The sequence below is a fragment of the Lemur catta genome, chromosome 5 (genome assembly GCF_020740605.2).
Source record: "Lemur catta isolate mLemCat1 chromosome 5, mLemCat1.pri, whole genome shotgun sequence".
Lineage (NCBI taxonomy): Eukaryota > Metazoa > Chordata > Mammalia > Primates > Lemuridae > Lemur > Lemur catta.
This window is the reverse complement of record NC_059132.1, coordinates 32,127,160-32,148,060: the sequence shown is the minus strand read 5'-3', so window position 1 is coordinate 32,148,060 and position 20,901 is coordinate 32,127,160. Positions and strand designations below refer to the sequence as shown.

General features: G+C 43.0%; 1 protein-coding gene across 8 annotated transcripts in view; it reads left to right on the top strand.

Annotated features, from left to right (window-relative positions):
• The first annotated feature begins 368 nt into the window (after positions 1–368).
• The window catches only part of TSEN2 (tRNA splicing endonuclease subunit 2), a 36,148-nt gene continuing 15,615 nt past the window's right edge, over positions 369–20,901 (top strand). Inside the window, exons 1-8 of one of the 8 annotated variants that reach the window (XM_045551437.1) lie at positions 487–765; positions 4,996–5,274; positions 6,141–6,347; positions 8,163–8,244; positions 11,305–11,341; positions 11,819–11,980; positions 17,214–17,739; positions 18,565–18,642. In XM_045551437.1, coding sequence (XP_045407393.1) covers positions 6,159–6,347; positions 8,163–8,244; positions 11,305–11,341; positions 11,819–11,980; positions 17,214–17,739; positions 18,565–18,642 — 1,074 coding nt within the window. In that variant the 5' untranslated portion in view covers positions 487–765; positions 4,996–5,274; positions 6,141–6,158. The other 7 variants (XM_045551436.1, XM_045551439.1, XM_045551432.1 and 4 more) reach the window with 7 other exon arrangements.

Here is a 20,901-nt window from a genome sequence, read left to right as displayed (position 1 = left end):
TCCCCGCATGCTGCAGCTTATGCAAGTACACTGCGGTGACCCCCATTTTACACTGAGGAAGCTGAGGGCAGTCTCCTGAGGACCAGGGCCATTTAATAAGGTCCGGTCGCCTCAAGCATCCCGTGGCTCCAAAGGCTAAAGAACCTTTAGGTCTCGGTTCCGCTACCCACGTGACTATGACACCTGGCGGTTAACTGCATCTGTAAAACCGGTCTTGTTGTGAAGATTAAACGAGAACGGCACCTGCACGGGGGACAGACCAGATAATCCCGTTGAGAGCAGAAAATACAATCTGCCGCCTCCGCGGCGGACGAGCCTGCGCAAAGAGCACGCGCCCTCAGGCCTTGCGCAGGCGCACTGCGCCAACACCGGCCGCCTCGGCTGGCTTTGCGGCCGCACTGCTTGACGGCAGCGATGTCTGCTCCGCCGGGCCGGCGTTGCTGGGGTAACGGCGAGCGCGTGGGGCAGAGGAAGGTAAGAGAGCTGGTTGTGGAGCAGGAGACGTCCTCGGGCGCGGAGCGCTGCGGCCGTATATCCCGGTGCGGGGACTCCGCCGCCAGAGGAGACCGCGCTCCCCCGAGAGCTTTCCAGGGCGGGAGCGGAGAGCGCCCGGGGGCTTCCCTGCGGCGGCACAGCCGGACCGGACTGCCGGGGCGAGGAGCCACCGGGGGTTAGCTCCTCCGCGCAGCTGTCGCCGTTCGTTCCTTCTGGAAGCACTGAGGCCTTGTCCGGGGCTGGGGGCTGGGTGCATCCAACACTCTGCCCGTAAGGATCTGCCTCCAGAGAGGTTGGGGCGGGTGGGCACTCAAGGGACGAAGCAAAGGGTTAAGACAGGGAGCTGCGAATTCGTCTGGCCTGTAACTCTTTGGCTTGTGCGCAGAGGTTTATTGCAGTTGCAGCTACCCGGGTGAGCACCTTCCACGTGGTAGGCCCTCTACGAGGCCACAATTACTCATCTAATCCTCACACCAACCTTCAAAGGCTTGTCATCTCTTTATGTTTTATTCTCGGGTTCTAACTTGAAAGCTTCCCAGAGGCAGGATTGTTTACCTTATCCCTTTCATCCTTGCCTCCCTGAGCCCAGGAGGTACACAGGTGGAGCTTCAAACGTGTTTTTTAATTGGGAGAAGGTGAGCTTTGCTGGCTGGGAGGTTTTTAACCAGGCTTGTTTGGCACCTGGGTCAAGGGAGTTGGAAAATTTATGGAGCCAACTGCCCCCTTTTTGTTTGCTCTTCAGACAGGCGTTGACTGAGTACCTAAAAGGTACTAGGTTGTCTGCTCAGGGGAAGAATAAGGATCAGGCCTTGCTTTTGATAGAAAGTAATCTTACGTACATGCGCTCTGGAGTCAGGCATGGCCAGGTTTGGGAAAGAAGTTAACAATCCCTTACAGGTGCGCTTAGCCCGTCAGATTCACTTTTCCTCATCTGTGCTATGGGAATAAAAATAGTGCTTACCTCAGGGGATTGTTGGGATTGAGTTTCAGCAGATCATGCTGTTACCCCTGATGGGCCACGTGTTGAAATCAGCTGGGTCCCCCCCAGAAATTCCAAGGCAGTTAATTGCAGGTAAGGTCTGGGCATTGGGATGTAAGGGTGGCTGAGCTTGAGGGTCTCCGTTATGTGCCACTCCCAGGTTAATTTTCTTCATCTGCTCTTGTCAGTAATCATTCTCTGCTTAGGAACCTATAGTGACTCCAGGTCTAAACCAGCCTTTGCATCCCAAATCTCACTACTGACCCAGTCTTCCCCCTATGCTTTTTTGTGGCCTTCAGGCACGGTTTCTATTTTTTGTCTGTGAAATGAAGATAATACAGTTGGCCCTTCCTATCCGCGGGTTCCAAATCCACAAATTCGAAAGTATTTGGGGAAAAAAAAATAGTATAAAAAAATACAGTATAACACCTGTTCACATAGCATTTACATTGTATTGGGTATTGTAAGTAATCTAGAGATGATGTAAAATATACAGGAGGATGTGCGTAGGTTATTTGCAAATACTATACCTTTTTATATAAGGGACCTTGAGCTTCTGCAGATTTTGGTATGGGGAGGGAACCAATCCCCCCGACCCCCTACAGCTATGAAGGGAAGACTAGTACCCACATGTGTAGCAAATGGCACAGGCAGTGCCTGGCACTTTGTACCTACCTGTGATGGTCACCTCTTCTAATTTGACTCATATACCACCTCTTAGGTCATGCCATTCTGTCATGACACTAAAACATTTCTTGAATGCCTATTGCAGTTATGGAGAAAGGCAAATGCGGTCCTTTCTCCTCTGCTTTGCTTCCCAACTTCAGCACAAGAGAACTCCTCCATGAAACTAGAGATCATCTGGTTTGTCCTGTTGAATTTGTTTTTTCTTACTTGGAAAGTGAACTCTGCCTTCTGAGAGAGTTCCATTCAGTCTTTTCCAGAAGCCTCACGCTGGTGTCTGTGCAACCATTCCTGCAGTACATAGCCTGGGGGATACCTTTCTTCCTGCTGAATTTTTTAAAATAATAGTTTTATTTAGATACCATATGATTCCATAAAATCCACCCTTTTAAAATGTACAGTTCAGTGGTCTTAGTATATACTCACAGAGTTGTGCAACCATCACCGTCACTGCAATCTAATATTAAAACATTTCTTCACCCTTCACCCACATCGATTAGTGGTCACTCCCTATTTTCCCTTTTCCCCAGCCCCTGGTAACCCCTAATTTATCTGTTTTGCCTAGTCTGGATATTTCATATTAGTGGTCTCATATGTGGTTTTTTGTGTCTGGCTTCTTTTCCTTCGCATAATACTTTCAAGGTTCATTCATGTTGTAGAATATATCAGAACTTCATTCCTTTTTATGGCCAAATAATATTCCATTCTACAGTTAGACCACATTTTGTTGATCTAGTTATCTACTGATGGACATTTGCATGGTTTCCACTTTTTCATTATGAATAATGCTGCTGTGAACATTCACGTACAAATTTTTCCACGAATATATGTCTTGTCTTGGATCTATCTTAGGAGTAGAATTGCTGGATCATACTTTAACTCTGTATTTGACATTTTGAGGAACTGCTAGACTGTTTTCCAGTCCTATTATTCAATTTGAAGATGAAGAAATAGTTTAGGGAGCTTAAGTGGGTTTTGTAAGGTCACACAATAATAATGGCAGCTTTGCATGTATGGAGGGTTTACTGTGAGCCAAATTCTTGTGTGTTCAATCACGTGAGCAGGAGTGATGCTAGAACCTGGATCATGAGGTTTAACAGGGGTGTTTTGTGGCAGGGACCGTTCCGCCCCACACACTTGGGTAGGGTACACCAGATCCTGCCATCAAGTGTCACAGCTTAGTTTTACCATTTTTAGAGTGTGACAGCAGCCTGAAACGGAAAATCCTGAACAAACCAGGCAAATTAGGATACAACTTTTCATTTGTATTTGTCGAGAAAATTTAATTGGAACTTCTTGAAGTTAGCCATTAAGTCTTTTTTTTAAAATTCCAAATGTAGGCCAGGCGCAGTGGCTTCACGCCTGTAATCCTAGCACTCTGGGAGGCCGAGGTGGGCGGATCGCTGGAGCTCAGGAGTTTGAGACGAGCCTGAGCAAGAGCGAGACCTCGTCTCTACTAAAAATAGAAAGAAATTATCTGGCCAACTAAAAATATATATAGAAAAAATTAGCCGGGCATGGTGGCGCATGCCTGTAGTCCCAGCTACTCGGGAGGCTGAGGCAGTAGGATCGCTTAAGCCCAGGAGTTTGAGGTTGCTGTGAGCTGGGCTGACGCCACGGCACTCATTCTAGCCTGGGCAACACAGCGACACTCTGTCTCAAAAAAAAAAAAAAAAAAAAAAAAAAAATTCCAAATGTAATATATAAAAGTCAAATTTTGGACAAAGGTTGTTTTTATAAAAGTGAAAAATTTCAGAAAAGTCCAAATTGTTCCTGGAAATCCCTAAAAAGGGGCCTTACTAGAGCCCAACATCCTGGCCCAAAAAAGCTAATCTGGCATTGTTTATTTTCTGTTTTGGAATAAATTGTTATATCTTCAGTTGAGTGCCAGATATAATCATTGGCTTGGGTTGAGGTATAAGTCAGCAAGTATGGTAAAAGTCTAGTCAAAATGCCCTTGGAAGAGAATCTCTTAGGTTTCCCATGAACATGCAGTAGACATGGTTTTGTTATAAAACCTATACAGCAATATGCATGTGTAAATATATAATATATACAGTAATGCTCAGTATGTAATTCCATTGAGGGACCTTATTTAGAAATTAAATTATTCTAGCTTGTTGCTGCTTGAAACACTTTGTCAATTCTAGGAGGTTTCCAACTTGCTGATTCGTCTTGTTTTTCATAGTTATCTTTGTAATTGATTTATCAGTTTCTCTAACTCTTCCTTGGTCTATGTTTTTCAATGTCCTCGTTTAATTCTTCAACTTCTTCCTTGAGAATTTGGATAAAGCTATCATAACACATTGGACAAGGCATTTAATTTCTTTTCAATGGTCATGAAACCCTTAAAGCCACTCACCTTCCCCTCTCTCAGCCTTGGCCACCTTCTTGTTTCAGGCCTGATTGCATCCATTCCTTGATGCAATGCTGGCACTGAGCACAGGGGACACTTAGATAATCTTTTTTTTTGTCCCTCGTGAAAGCTCGGAGCCACGAAGGTTAAATGTGTATGATGTAGCTCCACTCTATCTTCAAGCGCCAGGTAAGTGATCAGTTAAAATCAAGTGCAGACCTAATACTGAGGGAGCAGCAGATTCAAGTCTCCCGTCTCATTCCAGGGTATCTGCTGATTAAGCAGAAGCTCTTGCACCCTTTGCATTTTATTCCCTCACGTATGGTTAAGTTTTTCTAAGTTAAATGCATCTGCTGTGGCTGGGTGTCTGCATCGCACAAAGTGCTCAACTTTACTTCCTTTAGCCGTTACTGGATTGCAGCCGGTTTTGTTGCCTCTGACCTCCTTTCAGGCGTGCTGTATGCTTGTTTTATCTCCTCAGGTCCACTGTAAGGCCCGGAAGGGAGAGGTACTGGCTTCAGCTTCCTTTTCTCCCTCGCAGTGCTGGGTGCCCAGTTGGTAATTCCATAATCGCTCAGTAACCCTTCAGCTTCTGTCTTTGAGAAATAGCTGTCACAGAAGTGGACAGATGCTGCCTGTGACTAAAGCAGAACCCAGAGAGAAGGGCACCGGCTTTGGAGTTCAACAGACGTTGGGTCATCCAGTGCTACCTCTGTCGGGGCCCTTTACAAATCTCTAACCTGGATCTAGTTCCTCATTGGTAAGATGGCACTGCGAGTGCTCACCCCACAGTCATAACTGCAGCTGAGACCTGCATGGTGCCACGTGCCTGGTACTATTCTAAGCACTTAACTATAAGATAGTCTCTTTATACCCTTATTTTGGAGATAAGGAAACTAAAGCACAGAGAGATTCCGTAACTTTTGCCCAAAATCACACAGCTAGGAAGGGTGAAGTCACTTCCAGCCCTTGCAATTTGGCTTTAGAGTCCCTGCTTGAAGCTTCTAGCATTTGGTGGTGTGTAGTAGACTGCTGCCATCATTATTACTTATTAGTTTACTGTAAAAATTGGGAGATGATTGACCCAATGTTTAGAATGTTTTCTGAGATCCTTTTTTGGAAAATGAAGTACTCTACACACTAGATTTAATTTGTTGAAGACAGGGTCTTTCTTGGTTTTATTTGTATATCTCCAGCACCTAAGATCGTTAGGATTTCCTAGTAGGTACTCAGTGAATGTCTGTTGGCTGATTGAAAGAATAGACATAATCCTGATTCGCAGAAATCCTATTGTGCTTGCTCTCGGGAGACCTAGCATTGTGACTTTGGACATGTCACTGTGCTTCAGTGTTGTTAGCTGTAGTAGAAATAATGCCACTTACTTCTTGGGGACTACTGTGAGGATTAATTTGCAATAAAAGGTGAATGTGACTTGCACCGCTCATACAAAATGTTCCTACTACTCTGTGTCTTTTGGTTTACTGCTTAATAAATACTGTTTTTTCTCCACAGACCACAAAGTTTTCTGAGCCTAGGTATAAACATACTTTTTTTTTTAACATACTTTTTTGATCAATGTGGTTATTGACTGATTGTTTCTTTCTGTTTGTTGTCTACTGTTTAAAGAAGAGTTCCCCCTGAAAAATGGCAGAAGCCATTTTCCACGCCCCAAAAAGGAAAAGAAGAGTGTATGAGAATTATGAGTCTCCATGGCCGATCCCTTTTGATCAGGACCAAAGTCCTAAGAAAGAATTCAGGATATTCCATGCCGAAATGATTAACAACAATGTGATTGTGAGGAACGCAGAGGACATCCAGCAGCTCTATGGGAAAGTAAGTGCAGGCGCTGCGGTATGGTTAATTACTTTCTACCAACCCTGAGCAAGCAGTCCTTCTTCCTTCTTCCCATTCCATCCATCCACTCCAAATGGACCGTGAATGATGCACGGTCTTCCCTTGCAGTTTGGTCCAGTCCAAGGACAGGACAATTTGAATCAAGTGACCCAGAGCCATACATTGAGGGTAATAAAATGACAGATAGAGCACCCCCAGCCACAAACCTATGTTTCAGCCATGAAGTAGGGGCGATGGATTGACCTTTTTTGTCTTTGAGTTAGCAAAGCAATGCATGTTCATTGTAAAAATAACAATATTTATGGAAATGTAATAGGTACAAAGTGAAAATTCCCACTCACTCCTTTTCCACTCCCAGAGGTAACCACAGAGTGGCGTATTGTTCTAGCTCATGAACCAGTCAGATGAGACTTTGGAGTGTGTCTCCTTATCTGTTCTCTCTCCTGGTTGGGGACCTCTTCTTAGATGAGGAAAAGTTCTAGTCTTACTGTTTTTCAGCAATGATAGTTTTGGGTTAAGACTGGGGGCTTTTATTTTTTTGTGATTTTCCATAGTCTGTTCATTGCTGGGGGCATTTTTTTTTTAAACAGCTTTATTGAGGTATAATTTACAACCATAAAATTTACCCATTGTAAGTGTACAATTCAGTGATTGTCATAAATTTATAGAGTTGTGCAATCCTCACCACAATCCAGTTTAAAACAGCCCCATCACCACAGAAAGTCCCCTTGTGTTCATTGCACTTAATCCCCGCTCCCACTCCCAGCCTAAGGCAGCCACTTACCGGCTTCCTGTCTCTGGAGATGTGCCTTCTCTAGACACTTTATGGAAAGGGAGATATCACTGACCCTAGTGGGCTGGGAGTCTGAGCAGGCCAGCGGCACCATCTCCCCACAGCTTAGCAGCGAGGCCTTCATTCACAATATGTAGTATTAAGCAGGAAGCTTAATAAAGTGCTGTATACATTATTTATTCTAATTGTTAAATCTGATGGGGGTAAAGGGTGTTTGATTTCAATTTTCTTTGTGTTTAGATATTTTATAATTAAAGGGGGAGACATATATGTTATTTTTGGAATCAGCAGGAATGAGAGGAATACTTCAATTCTGGAGTACAAAAGAATCCAAGAAGCTTTTTGTCCCTGGTGGGCATGGCTCCTGCTTGCCAACACACCGTTCCTGAGCCACATGTGAAGAGGCAGCTCTGTCTCTGCCTGCCCTCAGCCTGTTAGGCCTAGACTAAAATCATTAGTTATGGGATCAGTGAGGCGTGCTCAAAACTTAGTAGTACTCTAAAAACAATCAGAGAAATAATATGCTGAGAACGTTATTAGTAATTGTTAGATAACCAACGAGAAAATGAAAAGTGTGGTGAACCTTCTGTTAACTCAAATAGTTACAGTCAGCCCTCTGTATCTGTGGGTTCCACATCCATAGCTTCAACCAACTGCGGGGCAGAAATATTCAGGGGAAAAAATTTGTGTCTGTACCGAACACATACAGGCTTTTTTTTCTCGTCACTATTCTTTAAACGATACAGTACAAGAACTACTTACATAGTATTTACATTGGATTAGGTATCATAAGTAATCTAGAGATGATTTAAAGTATATGGGAGGATATGCAACTACTGTGCTATTTTATATCAAGAACTTGAGCATCCATGGATTTGGGCATTTAAGGGAGGTTCTAGAACCAATCCCCTGTGGAAACCGCTGGACAACCATAGACTCTACCTTAGCTAAAAAACTGGTAACTAAATGTGAACTAACTTTCTTTTCTCTCTTCCCGGAAGGGTTATTTTGGAAAAGGTATTCTTTCAAGAAGCCGTCCAAACTTCACAATTTCAGATCCCAAGCTGGTTGCTAAATGGAAAGGTAAACTTGTACATCATTTGGTTCATATTCTTTCATTTTTAATCTTATACCTCAGGTTACATAGTGAAGTTCTAGGGAAGTAACATGTATACTGGCAATTCTACTGCCAAAAATAGCAACAAGGGTCATTTGAGTCAGAGCAGAGGGCTGTTATGATTGCTGAAAATGTGTTTTATCTTATTTCTAGAATTATCAAAAGTGTTTTTCATTGCAATGTGGTAGGTGTTGGTAACTGAGTACTTGTTCGCCTGTGGTACTATGCAAAATGAGTTTTGTATTTTATTTCCGGAATTAGAATTTACAATAACCATGACATTGACATATCTGTTAAAGCAAACTAATGTGTGCAGTCCTCACTTGCTGGTTCTCTTTTCTTTAATTTACAAATCTTTTAGTGTATTTCTCTAAGGAACTCTCAAACGCTCATGATAATTACTTAAGAAACAATACAAGTAGCTTAAAACATAATTAGCGTTTTTTAAATGTTTTATTTTAAGAAAATATACAGATTACAAGTGCTCTACTATACCATTTAAACAATCATGCAGAAATCCTAAAGTTTGACGATATGCTCCATTGATGATGCCATGAGAAAGAGACCTTCTTGGGCGTTGCTGGTGGGAGTGCAGATGGTGTTGACCTTACGCAGGGGGAGTTAGCAGTGGCTATCAACATTACATCGATATTTTTTAATCTCTTAAATGTTCTCTGTGATAAACTATATATATATTTACCTTTTTTTCTTTGCTTCCATTCCCCTCTCCCCTCAGTCCCTGGCAACCTTTATGTTTTCTGTCTATGAATTGACCTCTATTCTAGATATTTCATATATAAGTAGAATGATAACAATATTTGTCTTTTTGTATCTGGCTTTTTTAGTTTAGCATAATGTTTTCAGGATTCATCCTTGCCATGGCATGGATCAGAACTTCATTGCTTTTTATGGCAGGATAATATTTCGTTGTATGGATTTAGCACATTTTGTTTATCCATTTACCTGTTGATGGACACTGAGGTGGTTTCTACATCTTGGCTATTGTGAATAATACTGTTGTGAACATTGGCATAGAAGTATCTATTTGAATGTCTACTTTCAGTTTTTTTGGTTATATACCCAAGAGTGGAATGACTGGATCTTATGGTAATTCTGTGTTTAACTTCTTGGGAAACCACAAAACTCTTTTCCACATTGGCTGCACCATTTTACATTCCCACCATCATTGCCCCAAGGATTCCAATTTCACCACATCCTTGTCTGTGCTTTTTTTTTTCTTTTTCTTTTATTTTTTTTTAATAATAGTCATCCTAATGGGTGTGAAGTGGTAAAAGTTTTTCATTTTAATGAAGTCCAATTTATCTATTTTTTTCTTTAATTTGCTATGGTTTTGATATCTTAAGAAACCATTGCCAAATCCAAATCATGCAGATTTTCCTTTGTTTTCTTCTAAGAGTTTTATAGTTTTCACTTTTAAGTTTAGGTCTTTGGTCCATTTTGAGTTCATTTTTGTATAGGGTATAAGGTATTGTTTTGCCTGTGGATGTCGAATTGTCCCAGTACAACTATTTACTTTTAACCCAGCAATCCCACTTCTAGGAATTTATCTTAACGATACATTTGATGCAAAAAATGTGAAAAGAAATAGCACAAGGCTATTCATTGCAACACTGTTTGTAATATTCAAAGACTGGGAACAACCCAAATGTCCATCAGGAGAGGACCCTTTGCATAAACTATAGTGCGTTTATGTAATGAAGTACTGTGGAGCTGAGGTAGGAACGGAGAGGATCATTTGTGTAAACTATAGTGCGTTTATGTAATGAAGTACTGTGGAGCTGAGGCAGGAACGAGGGATCACTAAGATATATCGTTAAGTGAAGAGAGCAAGATAAAGGAAATTACGCGTTGTGCTGTGGTTTATCTAAAAAGGAGGAAATATAAATAAATATATTTAATTTTTTAAATGGAAGCATAAACCATAATTTTTTAAAATGCCTATGGGAAGGGGTAAAACAGGATGAAGAGACATGTGAGATTTTATAGATTTGACTTTGAAACCTTGTCAGAGTATTGCATAATTATAAAGCAAGTTAAATTTTAAAATATAATTTTTTAAATAGAAATGAAACAACTAAATGCATATATCAAGTTGGTTATATAATCACACAGGGAGAAACTATTTTGAGTAACTTTAAAACAGTGATTTGACTGTTAGGTCCTAATGGCATAGGCTTTATGTCAGCTGTCTTTTATCACAGTAACGTTGCTTAGTAGACCACCCCAAAATTCATGGGTTTTAAACAGCAGCCAGAGTGCTTACTAGTCTACAGGATTTCTGGATGGATGTGCTCACTTTCCTAAGGTGTTCAAGCTGAACATCTATTCCAAGCCTTTAATGCATGCAGAGGACGCTGGGTTTGGGAAAGGAGAAACCACTTGCCTGAAGGCAGAATCAGAGAGGACCAGGATGAAAACCCAGACCATTAGGTTATGTGATTCTTCCCAGTTGATGCCCAGAGCTAGAGCTGGAGCCCAGAACTCTTTCCTGGTGCTGTGCTGTGGAGTCAGAGAAGGAAGCTTTCACAAAGGCCTTTCCTTTTTCACTCCTAGACAAATGCACACCCAAAACTAGCACTGCTGTCAAGTTTATTTTTCCAACCTTTTCTTTATGAGGAGCTTTCAGTGAAGACAAGAGAATGGAGGTAGAACACCTCCCTCTAGGGCCTCAACATTCTCATCTGAAAGTTGGAATGAGAGTTGAGACGCAGCAGAGGGGTTTCCTGTCACATGCCGTCACTGCTTAGCTGGAGCCGTGAGTTGGGGATTCTGAGGTTCCATCTAAGCCCAGCAAGAGTGATGTGATTGACAGCAGCTCCTGTGGGCAGTGTGGGTGCAGGGAGGGTGGCATACAAAGCGTGTGTTTGCCATCACTGATTGGACAGTACTAACCTGGGTGTGTGATTTTGTGAATCTTGATTCTCTTTGTTATTCATAGGTTTATAGTGTTTTTTCTCGCTTAAAGGAAATTGTCTGAAACTAACAGAACTTCCTTGTTGTTACAGATATGAAGACAAACATGCCTATCATCACATCAGAGAAGTAAGTAACGATGAACTTTGGCTTTGGTCAAAATAATGGCTTAAACTAGATCTGTTTTTAGGTAGTCTTGTCCAATGTGCCAGTCCAGTCCACACTTTTTCTTCTTTTCTTTTTTTGGTAGTAGATGTATCCTTGAAAATTATGTCGGAACATAATTAATCTTATGCATTTTTGAAATGCATTAAGTTTAGTGTTTGCCAGTTGAATTCCTTCCAATATATGAATAACTATCCTGTAAAGGCTCTGTTATTAAGTCTTCAGATGCTTGTAATTAGGTCCCAAGCTGGCATCCTGCCCTGTGCGGCCACAGATGGTCCTGTCTCCTTCCTTGCCAGGGCCCTTTCCTCATTCACGCCTAGATGTTCCCAGAACATTTCTCTCTGACCCCCTCAAACAGACACGTACTGCCTGGCTGATTGCTGCACCTGCTCGGTCCTGCTCACACATCACCTCCTGGGTTTCTCTCCTCACCACCAGCCCCTCTGCTGACCTGGGTGCTGCTTGTCTGGCTGCCACAGAGACTGCTTCAGCACGCAGCACTCTGTGTCATCCCTCACACAGCAGTTTGGACTGTCAGTCCTTGGAGAACATTGACCAGGCCCTACTCCTCTCTGCAGCTGCACACTTTGCAGTCCTTCGGTAAGAGTTTATTAACTAAATCTCCATCCATCCCAGACCTCACTGTCCCTATGGTGTAGTTCAAATCACAACTCTTCCATGAAACTTTGTAAAACTGAAATCCACAGTGATTTTTTTTGTCTTGCTTCTAGCACGTACTGGCAGAATCCAACAGCTCATTTTTGGTAACGTGCCCGGTAACCCCATGGCCAACAGAGTGGCAAGGAGGCAGCGGCACCAGGGAGATCTCAATGGCCGTAGCCCCATGGGGGGGGGCGGGTTTGGTCTGTGGGAGAGGCCTGCTAAGAACCTGGTAGAGCCCCCATCCCATGGGGGCTGCAGCACAGGTGTGTTACCACAGCTGAGACCTAGGATTCAGAAACAGCGGGAGCCTGTCCGTCCTCATTGGGCTGGCCATAAAGACAACATGAGGTCAAGCCAATTTGAGTATGTGAGAGATTCTGGACAGGGAGGTGGCCACCTCGCTGAAGAGCAGCCCTTTGTAAGCACTACAGTGTAGCATTCCAAGAAGTTTTATTGATCCTTGTATTAATTTCCTAGGGCTGCCCTAACAAAGTACCACAAACTAAATGGCCTAAAACAACAGGAATTTATTCTTTCATGGTTCCGGAGGCCAGTCCAAACTCACGTCAGCAGGGCCACACTCCCTCAGAAGGCTCTAGGAGAGGATGCTTCCTTGCCTGCCTCACTCCTGGTGGCTCTCAGCAATCCTCAGTTTTCCTTGGCTTGTAGATGCATCGCTGTAATCTGCCTCAGTCGGCACATGGTGTTCTCGCTTGTGTGTCTCTGTATGTCTCTGTCAAAATTTACTCTTTTAAGGATATTAGTCACTACGTCCTCATCTTAAGTTGATTCCATCTGCAAAGACCCTATTTCCAGATAAGGTCATATTCTTAGGTACTGGAGCTTAGGACTTGAACATATTTTTTGGGAGAGGACACAATTCAACCCACAACAATCGTCGTACGTGTTTTGATTAAATGCAGTCCCGGAGGTTGTCCAACTGTGCATTATCCAAGGCCCTGCAGTCGCACGGTTGCTCTGGGATACAAAATGACAACATGAAATACTCACAATAAGCAGGCCTCCTATAAACTGAGTCTACACTCCTCCTCCCTCCTTAACACTTCTCATCTGCCGTATTGTGTTGTTACCCTGGTTGACTTTTTTCTTCAAGACTAATCTAACTACCAGGTTCTCATTTTTTAATCTCTTTGCCTGTACTTGGATCACTTTCACTGACTTCATGAATCCTGTGTCTTTTTTGCAAGATTCCAATGTTCGATCTGCCATCGATTTGCAGTGAATTTACATTACCGTAACAAAGGAAAAAGTGACATAGACTTGACACGTAGCAACAGGATAGGAATGTTGCTTGAAGGGAGGCTGTGCTTGTGTGGGGATTAATTTTTAATAAGAAATTTTCAGGGCCAGGTGCGGTGGCTCACGCCTGTAATCCTAACACTCTGGGAGGCCGAGGCGGGTGGATCGCTCGAGGTCAGGAGTTCGAGACCAGCCTGAGCAAGAGCAAGACCCTGTCTCTACTAAAAATAGAAAAAAATTATCTGGACAACTAGAAGTATATATAGAAAAAATTAGCCGGGCATGGTGGCGCATGCCTGTAGTCCCAGCTACTCGGGAGACTGAGGCAGAAGGATTGCTTAAGCCCAGGAGTTTGAGGTTGCTGTGAGCTAGGCTGACGCCACGGCACTCACTCTAGCCCGGGCAACAAAGCGAGACTCTGTCTCAAAAAAAAAAAAAAAAGAAAGAAAGAAATTTTCAGGGTATCAGCAAATAATGTCCACCCCACCAGAATCAATACTTGATTCATTGTTTGTTCATACAATCTAAATTCTATTGAATACAAAAAAGTATTTATTTTTGTATGTTAGGCTAATTTTCCAACTGAAATATTTGTCATAATTGTTTCTTTACTAGTCACTCTAAACTTCTGATTCCTGTTTCAAGTGCATTTGCTCTAATTGGCCTTTTTCCAGCAATAGCTGTCCTTTGGTGAGGAGAACCTTCCGTGTAACCCTTTCTGGACGTGAGCGTGAGGACTCTCCGGTGATGCCTTTTGGGGGCTGATGCACATAAGGGTGTGTCCCTGAAGGACCGGCCCTGGAGGGGTGCTTGTCGCTCTCCTTGTTGTGGTCCTTTATTCAGCCAGCATTTACTGAGGGCCGCCAGTGTGTCCAGCATTGGGTAGGTGCTGGAGATTCAGGAGCAAGCAAAAGACCTGGTTCCTATTCTTGAGGGCTTTATGGTCTAGTGGGAGAGCAGAAGTAAACAGTCGCACCATGTGTACAAGTGCTGTGATAGAGGCACCATCCTCATCGTAGCCAGCAGGCACCAGCTGCGCCAGCAGTGCCAGTTCCCCGTCTGTGTGCTTTACTTTTTCTAGGAAACCTTTGAGGATAGGTGCTGTAGCTGTTTCCATTTCGTAGATAAGGGAACTCAGTGGTTAACCAGCTTGCGCAAGATTATGTGGGCTCAGCTCAAGAGCCTGAGAGTAGGTAGCACATGATGAGAACAATAAAATAGCTGTCAGTGCTGGCATCTCCTCAGTGTATCCCTGTGCTAGGTACTGTGTGAATGACAGGTCTGTGTATTCTGTCCTTGAGTCCTCACATCACTCCTGTGAGGTCTGTCTTGTTATTATCCTTCTTTGACAGTGAAGAAACTGAACCATGAGGAGGTTAAGTTATGCTCAGGGTCAGGACGTGGACCCAAGCAGCCTGGTTCCAGAGCCTGTGCTCTAAACCACTTTGCCATGAGCTTCCAGGATAAATGGGCATTAATAAGGTGAAGGGGAAGGGTGCTCAGGGCATAGAAACACGAGAAGCATGGTGTGTTTGGGTGGGGCTGTCCTATGTCCTCGCTGCCCTGAAGGGCTGTGCTTTTCACCAGCCTGTTGCCACTGCTGGTCATGGCTGCCCCCTCTACGTTCTGCACTCTCCCCCTGTGCTTTCTGCCTTTTACTTCTCACATTTCTCTCCCTGTGGCTTCTCCAACATGTTTGAGGGCAATTTCAGTAGGACTTGGCTTTTTAAGGTGTGGCCAGCCGATGAGAGGACACCTTCAGTGTCACTCAGAGACTTTCTTCTGCACGCTCCTGCAGCCATGTCCGCTTTGAGCTTCCTTAGGGGTCCTCTGAAATCATGAAGAGGCAGGAATGCAGGCCTGGCTCTGGCGCGTGGCAGAAGAGCAGAGAGGTAGAGATGCTAATGGGCTCTGCTCAGAGCCACATAGAAGGGCCACCTCCAGAACCCTGACCTCCTGCGGCCAGCTCGTCCCCACTCCACTGCCTCTGCTCTCAGAACAGCTAGTTAAGACGTACGTTTCCATTCATTAACGTGTTACTTCTTAATACAATATGTGTTGAGTCAAACTGATTTATTTTTTAAGCCACCCCTAAGAATCCCCCACTAATATAGTAGCAAATATAATATTCATTGAGCACTGCCTATGTGCTATGCACTTCATATGTCTTGTTTCATTTAATCCTTGCTGCCATCCCAGGAGGTAGGTACAGTTATCCCTGCTTTGTAGATGAGCACTGAGCCTTAGGGAGGCAGGGTCATGCAGCTGGTCCAAGGTGATGGAGTGAGTATTGGAACCCATGTCTGCCTTGACCGTTCTCCCGCAAAAACCAGACCTGTGCCCTGTGGGCTCACTTGGCTCCAGCTCTTCTGCTCAAAGGAGGAACTGTTGAACCTTTTAATTCAGTGGTTCTTTCACATTTTTGAATCAAGGAATTTGACAAAAGTTGTGGGTCCTTTCCGTAGAAAAATATACACTGATACAAAGACTTGTGTTCAAATCAATGAGATACATAGACCCTATAGAGCCAGTGCTTTTGTTGATATGAAGAGCTAAAATTCTTTTTAGATCTCTCAAATGAAAGTTCTTTTAACTGTATGCATGAGTGGCTATGTCACAGATAGGAAGACACCCTGCTGTTTTGGGGGCAGCCACGTTTGTTTCCTGGTTACAAAAGTAATACATGGCAAGATCCCTTTGAGGTGGTAGTACTGTTATCCCCATTTTATGTGTGGGGAAACTGAAGCACAGGGAAGTTAAGTAATTTGTATTGTCACACAGTTATAAGTGAGAGAGTCAGGGCTGAACACGCAATGTACAGTGCCAGAGTCACTGCATCATACCCACCTCTCGGGTATTAGGGTAGCCTTGCCAGGTTTTAATCTGTAAATCTAAGGTGCAATTCTTAATATGAAGGGATGCATGCTCATCTCGATATGGGATAAATAGGGTGTGGACAGCTTGGGAGTTCTTAGGAATCAGGGTTAAGGAGCCCCAAATCTCTTTTTAGGTATAGCAGACACCAATTTCCTTATTTAATTGTGTGAGATTTGGCAGTTTATAAACCATGACATACTCAATCATCTAAACACAGGCAAAATAAGGTGAAAAGTAAAATTGCATCTGCCTTCTCACAGGCCATGTGTTGTCTTAGGTGCTTTTCAGAGTAATCACTATATGAAGAGGCAAAAAGGACTTGAGTTTCACAGTCTGTGGCCTGATCTTCAGATCTCCAACATATGGTGATTCTTACATTATGTGAACATCTCCCAGCAGCCTTGCTGGGCATGGACACTTTTTCTGTAGGGCAATCCTGTTGTCTTGCCCATCATTTTTTATAACTTGGGAAGTATTTAGGTATTGCCTTCAAGTTTTAAAAACTTAACATATATTAATACTTTCTCATTAAAATATACTCTGAAAATTATTATGGGGAAAAGGGTCATTTCTGTTATAATATTTGGGGGGTGTGGGTGTATATATATCTCAAATCATTTCTTCCCATATTCAGTGAAGAGCTTATTAGGTACTGTGATAAATAGTTCTCATTTTGTTTTCCACTACTGAACAAAGGCTGTTTGTGTAATAAAAGGACTGTCTCTCTGAAAACATTCCAATATCCAAAATTGAAAATAATGCAAAACAAATCCTGATAAAGGGTGGCCATTTTCTCTAGTTACCTAAATCCCTTGGTCCACTAGTTTTAAATTACATAAATTTTCATACTTTGTTAAATGGGGGTTAATGCTTTTCTCAAATCAAGCAAATAAAATGTAGTATAAAGAAGAAATATCTTTACCTATAATCCACCATTCAGTAAAACTGCTGTAAACATTTTGGCATACCACCTTCCAATCTTTTTTATATGTCTTTTTTTGTTGTCTTTGCTAACACTGTTTCTGTCTTGCAGATACCAGCATCGTGTAGAATGGGCGGCAAAGCTCATGCGTAGACAGGGGCAGAATGAGAGTACCGTGCACAGAATCCTTGAGAATTACATAAAACCACTTGAGTATCCTTGTATAAAAAGAAATGAAGAGGTTCGATTGCCTGATGAGCTTAACTCCGAAATGGTTTCCAACATGGAAGGCACAGCAGGGAGAGAGAAACTCCCTGTGATGAGTGGAGACTCTGGAGAGTCGGATGCTGTGGAGGATCTGAGTGGGCCGTCAGGCTGCCTGCAGGAGGGCTCTGGGCAGGACCCACCAACTCTAGACGGCTACTATGAATGCGTGGCAGATGATGCTGCACCTCCGCCCCAAGTCTGTTGCTGCAAACCAGATGCTGTCATCCCCCAGTGTGGCCCTCACCCTGAGGATGGCAGCAAACAGGCATGTCTCCTCTGTGCAGGGGAGAGAGGGCCTGACCATGAGTATGTGCTTGTGGAGGAAGTGGTGTGTGACAGGAGCGAGAGTGAGGATGCCCCAAATGAGGAAGTAAGTAGAAGAAAATAAATTACTTCCTCCAAAGCCATCTGTTTCTAGAGATGCTGGCTAGCAGGGATGTCCTTTAGCTGCAGCTGGCAGCTGGCCTGGTGTAAGATCTGAGGAACCAGCAGGCTCTGTGTCTCAGCCCCAGTGGCACAGCAGCTATGAGAGCTGTTTCAACTAAAAGCTCAAAATTTGTGAATAACTTTAACTTTTTAAAAATGTATAAATTAAGGCAAGGCCAATAATATTCTCTCCTTTGGGGGAAAATGAAATGCAGTGGTAATTATGTGTGATCTTGAGTACAGTGAGGGGGAGGGATCTGTGTGTGGAAGTCAGCCATCGAGGGAGGAGTGGGAGGGAGCTGAGAGCTGCTTTGCAGGACATGCTGTGAGAAGTCACTACCCTAGAACTGTGATCACTAACACGTGGAAACAATCTAATGGTTAAGTAGTATGTGAAATACATACTTGAAGAAATACTATGTAGCCTTAGAGTTTATGAATTCATATTAGGAACCTGGCACATGCTTAGGAGGTACATACACTTGGGTGGAAAAAAACAACGTGTAAAATACACTCACAAAATGATCATGACTAGGAAAAGTTCATGAGGAAAAAGAAAATAAATCAAAATGTTAATGGTGGAAAAGTTAAAGCTTTCTTTTCCACAAAAGTAATAAAACATCTTTTTTTTCTTTTTTACGGTATTAACCCAACAGCATGTGAATCTTGGGAATTTGTAAGAAAAATGTTCATTTTAAAGTACAGTTTCTTCTGTGTGACATAGAGTGCTTCCATTTGTTCTGTATGTGTTTGTTTTATTTCTTTTTAGTTGGTACAAAGAAAGAGACTAATATGCAGAAGAAATCCATACAGGATCTTTGAGTATTTGCAACTCAGCCTAGAAGAGGTATGTTTTCAAAATGTTATCACTTTAGCTGTTGGCCTCTGGGCCTGGGTAACACCACATATGTGAACCTACCTCACAGTGTGGTTCTGTTTGTAATTCAGTAATTGAATATTGTAATTCAGTATTGAAATCACCATGGACAGCTTCCGTAGTCGGTCTGCTCAGCATTTATTTCATCAGTTCTAAGGTAAGTGTTTGGGATTTCCCTGTGTCATTCCACAGAGGATTCAAGGGATTTATCTGAGCATTTCTTTTCTCGTCAAGATTTCATATTGGCTGAGTGTTATGTTAATTTTCACCAGCTTTTTAAAAAAATACAGCTTTGTTGAGATATCATTCACATACCATACAATTCATTCATTTAAAGTGTTCAACTCATTGTTTTTTAGTATATTCATGGAGTTTCACCAGCTTTTAATAAGCTATGATGCATGATTCAGATCACATGGTGACTTGCTAATTAAGTAAATAGATTTATTTCGTCCTGTAGAATCACTAAGAATATGTGTTCCCTTTACTTAATGCAATAGCTGCATTCTAAAAAGTTGGCTAAAAGTGCTCCTCCATTAACTGCTTTGTATTGTCCCCCTGATTGGAGTTTCTCTAGTCTGTGCTCACTTTATGTTCAGTCCCTCCTTTCTTGCTCATGGGAATACTGCCCGCAGATATGTCCTTTCTGCCTTTGAAGATAGCATCCCTTCTTGGACACCCCTCTTCCCCAGGAGCTCCGTGACAGCTTTATTCCATAGAAGCAGCCAGCGTGGTTCTTGGTGTGTAAACAGGTCTCAGGAAGTGCTTATGGAGTACATGTGTGTTAGTAATTTCATAGCTCTGCCCACAGGAAAGTGATTGTGTCTCCACATCCTGGTCTGTGCTTGCTTCCTTGCAGAGAGGCCAATGGTACAAAACACAGACTGTCAGAGCAGGAAAGGATATTTGGAATTCTTTTTGTCTTCATTTTACAAATAAGACAGCTTAGTCTACCATGAAATACTATAGACGGTAGCCATGTGTGACAATTTAATTTGAACTAATTAAAATTGAATAAAATTCAAAATTTCATTTCTCAGTTGCACCAGCCACGTTTCAAACACTGAGCAGCCACGCGTGGCCAGTGGCTACTGTTGGACAGCACACACGTGGAGCATTCCCGGCACTGGGGAGAGCTCTATCAGACAGCACTGTCGGTACACATTCTCTAGGGGTTTGACCTCTCAGAGCCTCCGTCAGGTTTCTTCTCTACAAAGTGGGGCTATGCAACACCTTCTTCATAGGATAATGCTCTGGAAATTAAATAATGCATGTAATGGGTTCACAGTGCCTGGTTTATAGTAAATACTTAGTAAATGTTAGTGCCTGCTATTTTTGTCATTATCATTATTACTATTTGCAAAAGCTATATAGTAGCTTGTTGAAACTCTCCCTTTTATAATCAAAAAAATATCCACGGGATACTTACTGTGTGCCAAGCACTGAGCTAAGTATTAGCAATACAGAAATAAATAGACTATGACTCCAGTCCTAAAGATAGCCCAGAAATCATTACAGTTCAATGGAATGGGCACAATGTGGCATATGGATTGTGTCAGTATTGCTCCTTCTATATCCTTGGGCCCAATGCTGGACATCTGTTAGGTGCTTAATAATTACTTGTTACACGAATGAAGGTACAAGGTAGGGAATTTGCACGGAAGCTGGTGGAGACCATCAGGGCCAGAGCTGAAGTGGAAAGACTTTACAGAGTCATGATAGCTGACAATGTTGAAGGATAAATGGGGCTGCCATGTGGACACAGGGTAGCATGGCCTGTCCCAGGCAGCACAGTCTTGGAAGTGCAGAGGAGGGCCAGAGCATGGAGGGTACATTTATGAGTAGGGGTCTGGCCTGGTCCTGGTGGCAACAGGGGGTTCCGTGTGGGAGTGGCAGTGGCAGGGATGTATGAAGGGTGGGCTGGAGGCCTGGGCCATCCGGAGCCTGCCAGCCTCTCTACTCTGGCTAGTGGCAGCAGTTGGCAGAGAGTATTAGGTGTCAGACGCTGCGAGTTCAGCCCCACTGTTCCAGTTGACGAGGTGCTATTTTTTTATCAATAAATTTAAAAAAGCTGCTGCTGTCTGGTGCCTCCTTTTGAACACCCCTGAGGAAAGGCAAGAATAATAGGAGATGAGGTTACTTTGCATTCTTGAAAGTTGTTTGGTGCCTGAGAACATTCCAGAAACGTGTCACAGAAGTTTTCAGGGAGCATGCAGTTAAACCTAGCTC